The following is a 13334-nucleotide window of genomic DNA, read 5'->3' as shown; positions in this document are numbered from 1 at the left end:
AAAGAAAGACATATCGGTGTTTGTGGAGAACAAAGCATCCAGACTTTAATACAATTTTAACAAAAAAAAAAATCAAAATGTTTTATTTTTGGGGGGTTTTATGTGTTCAATAAACATTTTATTTTGTGCAGTTGGTAAAAGAAACTAGATTCAAACTCAGGATATATGCAGGGTCTGAAAAGTTCCATATAAGGAAATTTCCAGGTCAATCTGTCATCTCCAGTCAAACACAGCTGCATAATAGAGAGAGCTAGACACACAGACAGTAAAAAGCATTAAAGAGAAGCACCCAGGAACAAAACCGGACAAAGGGAGCAGCAAATAAAAAGGAAAGAGAACATATCCGGGATGAAAGGATAGATCAGAAAGCTGTTACATGGGGTTTACAGTGCTCTGCCGGACACAACAAAACCCATGAATGAACTAAATAATTAGGGGAGAGAGATGTGAAAGAGACAGAAAAAAAAAAAGGAAGAGAAATAAAAAGTGAAAGAGAGGAACACTGAGAGAGACATCAGGCAGAGGAACACTCGCTTTTAATTCTCTCATCATTTACAAATGCTCCTAATTGCGTCTATGTTTTTAGCAAGGACACGGTGCTGCCAAGCCGAACAACACATTACATTAATAGAGTACAGGACCTCAGTGATTACAGCAACAATAGGTGCTATTGTAGGACATTAATTGGGAATATAAATGTGGGCGCATTTATGTTCAACCCGCTGGACTAAAACCCCCGAGAGGACATGCTGAGTGTACCTCAAACAGGAAATGATGACTAAACAAGTCGCTTTCTTTGTGAAAAATTTAAAAAAGGACTATTCCCCCTAAATGTAGGGTTAACATAAATACAGAGGACAAGACGGAACAAAACGAGGTACAGACATTAATTGCTCCTCTGAATTCACCTCTGAGCTGTGATTAAATGCTCACTTTGCTTGCGCACGCACACACACACACACACACACACACACACACACTACTCAACAATTATCCTTGGACACAGTTCAACACCAATTCAACACTCCTATCATAGAGCCCGTTTCCTCTGAAGAATTAGCGCACATGTACACACACACACACACACACACACACACACACACACAGAGACAGATGACACAAAATCGCTCTCTCTTCTTACAAAAGGCTCGGACACCCACAGGCAAACGACCACATTGGAAACGATGAAAAGCCTGAATTATTTGGGCAAAAGTTAATTGATCACATCCTGCTGTTTTGTTCCACCAGAAGCCTGCCAGTTACACAAAAGATGGCAGGGAACAGATTTGTTTGTGTGTAGGAGTGCATGAGTGTGCGTTTATGTCAGTACGTGTATGTGTGTGTGTGTGCAGGAGTTGTGTTAAAGCCTCGAGAAAAGACAAATGTGATGGTGATGTTGCAGCAGCTGCAGCAGCTAGCTGTGGATCTTGTATAGCGATTCTTCCATTACAGAGCAACCTATTTAATATTCATACATTAATTGCCCTTGTAACACACGTCTTTCCGTATATTTATGAAAGCGTGTGTGGGCGTGTGCCTGTTTTTATGCGTCTGCCTGCGTACGTTTTGCATGTGTGAAAATGTTATTCATATTATATTATCGTTTCCCTCAGGTCATCAGGGTTGGCTGCTTTCTCTTTTTTTTTTTCATTAATTGCTGACGATCATACATTTAAATCCTATGCAGGAGAGGATGCTATCTCTCTCCTAATCTACAGCACCAGCAGCCTCCACTCATAGATTAGCTCGCTGTTCGTATTATGTGGTGGCCCTGGGGTGATCAGCGACAACTACAGCTATTTGTACCACTACAAAGCCATACCTTCTAGACAAGCTGAGGAAAATGGCTCTCCATGTCTTGATAATATGAGCATTAGCCAAAGCTTTAGATCATACTGATTACTGCGGTCCAACAGACACTTTAGAGGGACAACAAGCAGGGTGGTGCTGGAAACCACTACAGACAAAAGACTGGCAACTACAGCCATGTTGGCTAGGTAACAATGTACACAAATTCGCATAAACGCACACGCGGATGCACAAGGACACGCACACACACACGCGCTTAAACTGTTTGGATGCGTCTCCTCTCTCTTCTCTGTCTCCTCCTCCTCCTTTATCTTGTCCTGTCTTTCACAGATGTGGGTACAGCTGCACTCTATCCATCTTTCTCTCCTCCTTCATTCCTCCTCCATTTAGGCTGCAATTTCCTCAGCAAGGAGGCAGCTTCTCTTTTTCATGTAACATCGGCTATGTTGGATAGATGGCCATACACCTGCTGCTGCACTCCCTGCAAACACACGCTCTATGTCACTCTGCCTTTCCCTCTCTCTCTCTCTCTCTCTCTCTCTCCGTCTCTCTCCTTCTCTCTTCCTCAGCCATGCGGCCATGCACTCAGTGCACTCATCCTCTTACTTACCGCCCAACCCTCCCTCACTGATCTTATTCATTGATATAGATGTGAGTGGCCTTTGCCTCCATCCATCTCTCTCCTCCTCCGCCTTCTTCTTCATTCCTTGTTAATACTGGAGCTGCCTGCCTTCCTCATCTATTTAACTTTCAAGCTTATACACAAGTTCACTTTTTTCCTCTGCACTAGTAGTAACTACAGCACATAGCCACATCCCACCAGCAAACTGTATGTAGAGATGCAACCTCTGTAGTAGCTGTGCTGCCAATTTTTAGTCCTGAGTTACTGCTGCAGTTTTGCTATCCCCAAGAGGAATTGTTCTAAAAAACACAGTTTTGTTCTCATTACAGATGCCACAGAGTCATAAGGCTGATTGAGAGAAAGACTTGGGTATGATACTGGACTGGATGGAGGACTGGATCTCCTATTGGCACACAATGCTGTGCTTATCTTTGTGCTTCATCACCACAAACACAAAGCAACACTCCTTGTAGATGCATATGTGAGCAGAAAAATGTTATCCTGATTCAGTTTGACTCTTCACATGGCAGTCCACTCCAGAGGATACATTTTATGGAATTATCTTGTACTGTTCCTCCAAATTCTTTTGCTATTCTGCCTGCACTAAAAATCTAAATGCTGTATCCTTCGCCGTCTGTGTTGCTCCCTGTTATCATCCTTCCTTGGATGTGTAATGAAAAAGGAGGGGTTGTCTTGCCAACTGTAATAGCAGCATTTGGCCTTCAATCTTGATGGCTGTGCGCTCGCGTGTGTGTGTGTGTGTGTGTGAGGCTGCAAGATAAACACCTCATATTGCAATCCCTATTTCCCAAACTTTCTCCATTTCCTTGAGACACTCACTCAGAATAAAAAAAACCCCTCCTTCCTCAATTTTTCTTAAGCTCTATAACTCGATCTTTCATTCTATCTTCCACAATTACTTTCTATCGCTTTTTCCCCCCATCTCTGCTATCCATATAGAAGAAAAGTTTTCTCTCCTTACTCTGTCCTCTTCTCTCTTCATCTCTCTCCAGTCTCCCTCCTGTCTCTTTCCTTTCCTCCCGGCCTGAACTGTGTCAAACTCTGTCTCCTCTTCTGCTGTTGACTCAGCCTTTGTCCTCCACCCTCCATCACCTCTAAAGGCAGCCACAGCTGATCTGCACCGGCTTGACCGAAACCCCTAAAACAGTCCCTGCCTGTCTTTAACTTCTCCTCCCCTACCTGCTTTCACTCAAAGTAGAATTTCTTCCACCCAATCTCATCCTCACTATCTCAATTTCTCCACTTCCCCCATGTCTCTCTCTCTCTCTCTCTCCCGCCTTCTGATCCCTGTGTATCGTATTTTTGCCACTTCATTGTCTCAGACCATTAGGCAGACACAAATCCGTTTGGAGACTGAGCCTTTAGCGCAGCCCCGTCCTCACTCTCCTGGGTCCCGGTGCAGCCAGGAGGAAGCTCTCAAGAGAGGCAGGCTCTGGCTTGTGGCCGGGGAAATCCATTTAAACCTCTGCCACAAAACACTGCTTTTTCCTGCTGCCTGGTGCACTTAGGGCACGTGTGCTTAATGAATGATACTATCCCCACACACACACATGCACACACATGCATTCCTCAACATCCCCCCCCTACACACACACACACACACACATTTCTTCCCTTTTCCCTCCTCCTCCTACATCCCTGCAATAAAACACAAACATAAATTCTCTCATGTAATGTAGCCATCCATGAGCCTGGAGCGCTCTTAAAAGATTTATATGTTTTTAGGACATACTGTTATTGGGGTTGGGGGTTAAAGAGACATGGGCCAGAGAGAATGGAAATTTAAGAAAGTGTGTGCGTGTATTAAGACTGTACTGTGAGAAAAATGTGGATACTGTGCAGCATTCTTTGTATGTGTGCTTGGAAGAGCACAGTTTTAAATGGGAGTGGACGGTTCCCTGCCATTTCTCTCCTTGGCGCTCTAATGAGAAGGAACAGAGAGAAGAGCTTCAGTGGTGGCCTCTGGCCTCGCCGTGTCACTGCAACTCATGTCTCTGCTGGTACAACGACCTGTTGACACCAGAAGGTCAGCAGACAAACTGGAGGACGGTGACGTAGAGGCGGAGATGGCTGAGATAAGACTGTCAGACTCTATGAGGCCCCAACAGCGACCAGCAAGTTCTCAACAAAAGAGGCAACTGTTTTAATAAAGGTTTCACTTTTCAAAGTGTCCCTGCATGGAAGCCGCATTAAGTATAGCTTTTCCTTTAACTGGTTATTATTTAATGCAGCTGGATTTGAGCACAAAGTACCAAATGAATGAGATGATTTTGTGGAAAGGGGTCCAAGCCCAGATCCCAGGCGGACACAGATAAAGCAGCAGCAGATTGCTTTATCCCATTAGGCAAGGACTAGTAAATAAGCAGAGATCTAGCTCTCTGTTCTGGTGCAATCTCCAGCTGATCCTGTCACTGGCATCAGCACTGTTGGCAGTTTGTCTTTCAAGTCAGACACCAAGCTTACCCTGCCTGTCTGTCTGGAGTTAATACTGATGCAGTATGGTGGTAGGGGATGAGACGAAAAACCCTCAATCAGTCAAACCAGTCAAAATGGCTTCTCTGTTTTGGGCAGGCTAGAGGACAATGTAGTAAAGATCGGTGCAAATGTGCGTACAAATCCCAAAGGAGAATATGGCAGACATGCCAAAACACTGATACCATTTAGATACCTACATAGCAAAACTGCTGCAGTAGTTTCAGATGTGTAGCCATGTCTAGAGTCTTTAAATCCATCTTTTCTTGATGAAAAAAAAATAGTTGTGTATGGTGACGTAATCTATCTGTGACAAGATTTCACAGGAATGACAGCAATAGAGTAGTGATTGACAGCAAAGTGCAGCCAATCGAAATGTAATTCAGCAGAGACTAGAGGTTGTAGAGAGGACTGGACCTGCAAGTCTTACTGCACTACAGCTGCAATTTAATAAGTCAGTGTGTTATCAGTGCTGGACTTTAAATAACAAGACTAAACAATCAAAATAGAGCCGTATTAAGTGTGGTTTGGAATAATTTTGTAATTGAACATTTTATGCGGTGCCAGTTATCACAGGTAAGTGCAGGACACTACATTTATCAGTGCTGACCAACACTTTCCATTCACTGTTTCCAAGTTGAGCCTCTATTTATATTTCAGCACTTTAACACGGGGACAACCTGTACTATTTGGAAATCAGTGCAGTTTTGCTGAGTAAAGACTTTGAGTTTCCTACCTTGGCAGCCATGATCATGGAGGAGCCTCCGCGAACTCCCAGGATGGGGATATGGGTCTGGGCTGAAATGAAGTCCAGGATCTGGGCGATGGCCTCCTGGTCGGTGTCATCCCCAAACACCACACCCTGCAGCCAGTGCTCCGTCATTAGGTCACAGATGCTTTTGATGATGCTTTTAGGGTCCGTCTCATTCATGGTCAGCACCTCCACGTTGGGCGCCATGTGGAGGAAGTCCTCCTTCTCCCGGGCCCCGGCCAGCGCCACCTCGCTGAAGTTGCCCACAAGGACAACGGCGATGCTGAGGCCGCGCAGGATGTTGGGCAGGGCCATGTGGTGGGGAGGGGGCTGAGGGATCGGGATGTAGTGACCGCCACCGCCGCCACCGCCACCGCCCCCTCCCCCTCCCTTTTCTCTCCGTGAGTGGCAGGCCGGGGGCAAGTGGAGAAGGCAGAGCAGCAGCAGCAGAAAGGAGAGGCAGAGAGAGGCGCTGGTGCGGCGGTGGAGGGACGGAGGCGGGGGTGGATGTCGGGGTCGTACTCGCATCTCTTGCTCCTGGGCGACCGAGGGGGCGGAGGAGGAGGCCCCAGCGTGGCCGTGAGGGGGGGAGGGGCTGCGACAGCCGCAGACAGGCATGGTGGAGGAGTGGGAGAGTAATACCTGGAGAGAAGGAGGTGGAACAGAAAGAGATGGAGATAGAGAGAAAAAAGAAAAAAAAAAGTGGGGTAGGCAGAGATTTGATAAAGCAAGATAACAAGAGAGAAAATAAAGATAAAAAAGGGAGAGCAGGAGATGGAGAGAAGGAGATAGAGGTTAACATAGCACCATGCAACATTGATTGAATCAAGTGAATTGCCGAGAGGCTACATGCAACATATGAATCAGTGGATATCAATGTCAGTCCACAGAAATGGGGCACTGAAGGGAGAGGATGAAGGAAGAGAGGGAAACCTTGTGGAATACCAGGCTTTAAACACACAATGAGGGATGAGAGAAGAGGTCACACTTGACACACATAAATAGTGCATAAACACACACAGATACATGGTATGATGGCATACGGTTTACATATAATCTCACACCGATCAATAATTCATGTGGAATGTTCTGAAGAAGCATTATGGTATCTATTATGGAGGATATAAACTCTCCCTCCAGATGAGATGCTGGCTTCTTGACTGGGGGAGAAGCGAGGAAAAGAGCAACAGAGGGAAGGAAGGAGGGAAGAAGTCGTACAGAGAGAAAGGGCAGATGGAGGCGAAGACGCCAACTCCGACTGACTGACAAACTGTCTGGAGCGAGATGAGTGACATACCAACCCGAGACGCAGACAAACTGACTGACGCTGAAATTGATTAAGTGATTGACGGCGGAGATGCTCGGAGCCACTCGCAAGGCTTTGATATGATACCCTCCCCTCCTCCCTCCTTCAACCCCTATTGGCCTAGTTTAGCACTCACAGTTGCTTGCTGTCCATCCCTCCATCCTTCCACCTCCCTCCAATGTTCTACTTGACCGTATCTGTCTCTCTCTCTCGGACTCCCTGCTCTCTGTGCTTATTTATAGAACTTTTCATTAATGGGGGTGCAGGTTGGGGGGGGTGCAGGTGGGCCGGTGAAAAAGGCAAAAAGAGAGAGGGGAGAGAGGAAATAAGCAAGATCCTAGAGAAGACGGAGGAGGAAAGAGATGACGGCAGCAAGGTGGGAAAACAGCAACACAGCTGTAGAAACAGGCAGACATGAAAAAGACACCGTCACCTCTCTGAGAAAGATGTATGTGCTCTGTATGTTTACATCTGAGTGTGTGGGAGGGCATGTGTCCTCTTGAGTTTAACAGCATATAGTCTGTGTAGGTGTGCCGTCGGTGGGAATAGATGTTCACTCTGGTTTTGTGGGCAGAGATAACCAGGACGGTGGGGGTGTAGTTGCTCATAAACTTGTTCTGAGTGGTGTATTGTGTGTATATCTCATACATGACTGCCTTTAACAAGGCAGATGGAAGGTACAAAGAAGAACAAAAAAACAAAAACAATAACCACCCCGCGAAGCTGACAGCTAATAAGACAGGAAATGACAGAGAGGACAGAAAAAGCACGGAGGAGATTGAGAGAGGGATAAAGGGATGTATGCGGAGATGACAGAACAACTTCTTTAGGGAAAACTAATTGCTGGAGGTTCGTCAGCTCTAATTACAGGTCCCTGTGTTAATAGTCAATTGCACACCACACTCCAGGAAGGATGGAGAGGCGAGAGGGAAGGAATGAGGGAGGGATGATAAGAGGCATGAGGAGACAGAAAAGGAGGAGGGGGGGAGTGGGAGGAAACAAGAGAAAGACAGAGAGTGTAAAACCAAGGAGGACCTTGGTGAGACGCAAGAAAGATGAAAGAAAGCAGAGAGGAGGACACATGAAGAGAAGAAGAAGAATGGAGCGACAGAAGACAAGAGACGAGGAAGAAGGGATGGGAGAGGAGGAACAGGAAGAAAGACAGAGAGGAGGAGAGAGAGTTACAGAGTGAGACAGAGATAGAGAGAGAGAGAGAGAGAGAGAGAGAGAGAGACATGCCCTCTTTGAATCTGGACTTCTCTGGCAGCACTCTGTTTCCATGGCAACAATTAAAATAGGCCTACATGCGCACACATACAGACACAGTTGATGGACACAGAGATACACAAGCGCACACACGCACGTTTCGCAATAAGCATTGATCATGTAAATGCAGTGATGTAGTCCGGCGTACCGCTCACTCTGCTGTGCATCCTTGCAGTGGGCGTATTTTTACACACCAATTCCTCTAACGCACACATTAGCATAGAGACGTCCGACACATTTTACACGTGAACACACACACACACACACACACACACACACACACACACACACAAACACAAAACACACTCTTCTTCATGCATACACACCCAACTCACCATCTCGCTCTCCCCCATCTCTCCCTGTCACACACACACACAGTAGCCTGCAGCCGCACGCACACACACACACCGGCAGTCGACAGACACACACACACACACCCCCCCAGGGTAGAGATTATATTAGCCAACGCACTGTGTAACTCCAATGATCATTCAGAAAAATTAGGCCATTAAAAAGTCCCATAGTGAGTCAAAGAATGTCTCATAAAGAAACACAAAAGGCATGTATTAAACTGTAGATTACACAAGCAAGGTTATGACACTAAATGACCCCATTTCCCCGTCAGCCAGCCCTCGCCTCTCACCCACCATTTGCTCTATTAGCCACACCAACGCACACAGCAGCCGTATCAGTTACACACGGGTGGGCTGCAGATAGCCTTCACCAGCCCAAGACCCCTGAGGTCCAAACCCCCCCACCTCACACACACACACACACACTTTCATGCTTTTTTGTTTTAATAGGGAAAGTTTTGTGAATGCACGTGCACAAACATATTTAACAATGGAAAAGTTGTTTATTTAATGTGTGCATACACTTATTTAAAATGTGGAAGAAAAAATGTGTAAAGAGAAACATCTGAACACACTTTCATCTTATTCTTTAGTATTTTGTGCGTATTTCTTATTAGCAGGAGAATGTTGGCCTTGTTGATCTTGTAGCCCCTCAAACTCCTGTAATAATGATTTATTTTACTACATACAACACATTGTATTCTTTTCTTTGTGATCTAGATAACATATGTATATAACATATGTATATGTTATTCTTTTTTTCACAAAGAAAAGAGTACAATAGAATAATTTGCGATTAATTTCAATCGAAAAACTAGTTTGATAATCAGATAATTGCTTAATTTTATGAAAGGAGAAGACAAAAAATAATAATAATTCATTAAAATAATGATTAGTTACAGAAATAGTGTAGATTACCTTTCATTTTTTGTTCCCCTGAGTTTGTTTCAGTTGAACATTACGGTTTCCAAGAGACTGCAAGACATGTGGTAAACACATAAATTCCTGCTCACATAACTCAAAAGCCTACAGTATGATGACTAAATATTGGTGACTTATTCTTACAGGATATGAAGCTATGTTTGCTTTCAAATGCAGAAAATATTTCTACTAATACAGCAGGATTAAGGAACAGTACATTTCTTCTTTTGGTGCTTCAGTCCCTGTTGCCTGGTTATGACAGCTTCAGCCTCTGTTACTGTACAGATGCAACAAGGCATCGGCCAATTAGGTAAGAACACAGTGTTTCAGGTAGTAACCCAACCAGACAAAACCAGGTACTAAGTGGGCCCAAATGGACAATAAACAGGGTAATAGTCATTAATGAATGTCAAGGCCAACATGGCTCATATTGTTGTGGTGGAAAGTTGACAGAGCAGGGTATATGAGGCCTGAAGCAGATATTACAGCTCTGTAACTGGCTCTCCTGTTTTTTTATTTTTTTATTTTTATCAGCTATAAATCCAACAATTATGACTAGCAGGGAGCCCACAGCATATTTCTGCATGTGTCAATGCAGACCAACTATTACGGGGCAGGTGGCCAGTGTATGGAACAAACACTAACTGCATAAACAATCAGGAAAATTAGCTTGCCAGTCAATTAACATACCATGGCTGACCTTACAGGTGAACAAACAGGCACCATAGTGTTCAACTTTTGTGTTTAATACATGTGACCGAACAGCACTCTGTTCCAATCACAACCTATTTTGCCCTCACAGTAATAAATCCACACAGGACAGAGAGAATTACTGCTGAGAATGGTTTGTGCGAGGTGGGCAAAATGAATGCGTGTGCGTGTGTGTGTGTGTGTGTATTTGATGACTTCGGTTTGAAAGGTTGTAAACAGTGCTAGCAGTGGCTTGGTTTCTCTGATGCATTTTTAGAACTGACATTTATGTTTTTTGTTCAAATGAAAGCCAACAAAAAAACCAAAACGTAACCTTAGCGCTAATCTTTGGCTGAGATGGTTTTGATTCGAAATTGATTCAACCGCAGACAGCACATGACAATATTAAAAGCACTTTTCAGTCCGTGGTAGCATTTTGAGAAGGAGATCCCCTCTGCCCTGGGGATGTGACTGGGTCACGGAGCGGGTCACTGCTCACATACTGATGAGAAGAGAAATCAGCTGGATACAGGGAATCGCTGCCAAACCTACGATACGTGAGAATATGAAAGAAATGCTGGTCTAATGTGTGAACTCATTATAAACTGCCCTGATGAATATTCATGCAGCCTGTCTGTGCAGCCTGCTGTGGAGGTGGAAGGTGTGTGTGTGTGTGTGTGTGTGTGTGTGATTATGTGTTTGGACCTGTGTCTGTACATGATGTTCTGAAGCAGCCACTCACCAGCCCCCTCACCAAGGCAGACCAGCCAGGCATCGCAATCACATGTTCACTGAGGCTCTAGGACCAATATACTGGCATAATGGTATCTATTTCCAGAAAGAGGGGACATTGAGGCGCACATCACTCTCTTCCTCCCCTCATTCCCTCTTTCTCTTTCTTTCATTTTAACTCTATTTATGTACAATGCTTCCTCTCAATTCTCCCACTTATCTCTCTCTTGCGCTCGCACTCTCTCATCGCCCTCTTCTCATTATGTGGTAAGTGTCAGGTTTGTCGATGGTGTTATTTGCATGAAAACTGGAGGACAAAGGCGACTAGCAATTTTTCACATTTATTGCCTGGTTTGATATTTAGGAGGACAGCAGAAGATGGCACGGAAAAGACTATCTCTCTATATCTCTCTGGATGGTTTCAAACCTTCTCTGGTGCATGTACATTATCTTAACCGCTAAGTCAGGCGTGCTGTAGTGGCTTCATTTCTCCTTTTAATTGAAATGAGAATGTCATGATGAGCGGCTCACGTATCAGAAGCAGCAGCCGCAGCAGAATAAGTACCAGGAGTTTGAAAAATTGCCCGTTACGTCAAACCCACGCACACTTGAGGCTACTTACAAGTATAATTCCTTTGTCAGCGCTAGCTTGTGATTTCATTATAAGGAATGAACAGACGAGGAGGAGAAACTTCATCTGTGGCTTTCAGCGTTCTGCGGGGACAGCTCGGGCAGGTTCGTTCGCAAAAGACTCGAAATAGTGATTATTTTTGTCAGCGATAATCTCGTGTTGTTGAGATGTTTGGCACCATATTGTGCGTTCTTTGTGTTTCAAGGCTAAACCCCTCAGGTGGCACCTTGCCCTGACCCAGAACAAGTGCTGACAGGTGATGAAAGAAAACGTTACCTGGACAACCACTTTGACCACACAGCAGCGAGACGTGGGGGCGACTGATCACACACACACACACACACAAACAACCTATGGCACCGTGGTGGGTTTGAGGAAGGGAACAGACTACCTAGGGCCAAAACTGAAACACTTGCCGTTACCTTCAATTGTCTATTTAAGTATAGTTTGCAGTATTAGCTCATTTTTTATAGTTTCAGAAATCAGATGTTTTTTAAATGTAAAAAGCTACAAGCAACTAAAACTTGTCCTATGCAGACAGAAGCAGAAATATCACTTCTAGACAGATTTTGACAGATTTAGTGTCACTTCGGGCTCATCAGCAAATGAATATGTAGATTGTGAGTTGTGGATAATTAGACGTACAGATGTTTGTCATGTATGGAATAATTATGGCAGGAGGAAAGCGGTGGGGGGCACAGTCACTCCCTGTGCATAGGGTCTATGATTACGCCTCTGCACACAATTCCTACTTTATTTATAAGTTCAGTGTGTGTGTGTGTGTGTGTGTGTGTGTGTGTGTCCCTTACAGCTCTACAGCTCCCCTTCTTGTCCATGCCACTGCTCTGGGTCTGCTGCTTCCACAATGAACAGGAAGAGTCAGGGCCCAGCTACTGTAACTCAACTCCCTCCACAAATCACAGACAAGCCATTTACAGAGCCGGTCCACGCTGTGTTAAACCATTTCAGTCTAGACAAGATGTGTGTGATATTTAAAGAGGGAGTTCTGCTGAAACATTTATCAATATTATCCACAGGACTATACTTTATTTTCCATTTGACTCTGACAGAAGAACGAAACACGCTCCAGGCATCATCTGGAACAAACTATTGACTTAATATCATTTAATTTTTGTTTCTTCCTAATATGCACATATGTAGGTAACCTATTTTCACATAAAATTCTCTAGGGCATACAAGAAAAGGAGCAGTATGCAGGGATTTACATTTGCTTATATTGATGGCATGATGATGTTCTTATGTGTGCCAAGATTTTATGGTACTAGTGATATGTGACAACTCTGATGTACAGTATAATATGTCTTATACTGTATGTGTGATATTGATGTTCGACATTTTGTCTGTAATCCTGCTGTTGCAATGTTGTTTCTGAAACTTTGTCATCAACTTATATTTTCATTGAGCATACCCGTATTTTCAAAAATGATGCAATTGATTAAATTTGGGCATGCAGTGGGCTACCAGTTTTTAAGCAAACAAAGATTAAACAGTGTAATAAAGGTATGCTTCGTATATCTCTGTCTGCTGTAGTGTTATTAGGAGTTCAAAGGAGTCTGTCGTTCCATCACAAAGTGCAGTGTGCAGGAAGATGCCAGGAGAACAGAAGGTACGGGCAGGCAGGGAGCGCATTTATAAAACCATTACTTAATGTATTATGAGTTCCAACATTTACAGGAAATTGGTTAGGAGTGGACTTAATATGACAACCTGAAGTTGATCCAAAGAGGCTGCTTACACTT

At 44.3% G+C, this 13334-nt stretch overlaps 1 protein-coding gene across 1 annotated transcript in view; it reads right to left on the bottom strand.

Annotated features, from left to right (window-relative positions):
* Positions 1-13334, bottom strand: part of LOC137200966 (glutamate receptor ionotropic, NMDA 2B-like) — a 121525-nt gene that overhangs the window by 78241 nt on the left and 29950 nt on the right. The window contains exon 5 of the mRNA XM_067615729.1: positions 5661-6317. Coding sequence (XP_067471830.1) covers positions 5661-6317 — 657 coding nt within the window. The remainder of the gene's footprint in view (positions 1-5660; positions 6318-13334) is intronic.

This window comes from Thunnus thynnus, chromosome 17 (genome assembly GCF_963924715.1).
Source record: "Thunnus thynnus chromosome 17, fThuThy2.1, whole genome shotgun sequence".
Lineage (NCBI taxonomy): Eukaryota > Metazoa > Chordata > Actinopteri > Scombriformes > Scombridae > Thunnus > Thunnus thynnus.
This window is presented reverse-complemented; position numbering and strand designations above follow the sequence as displayed.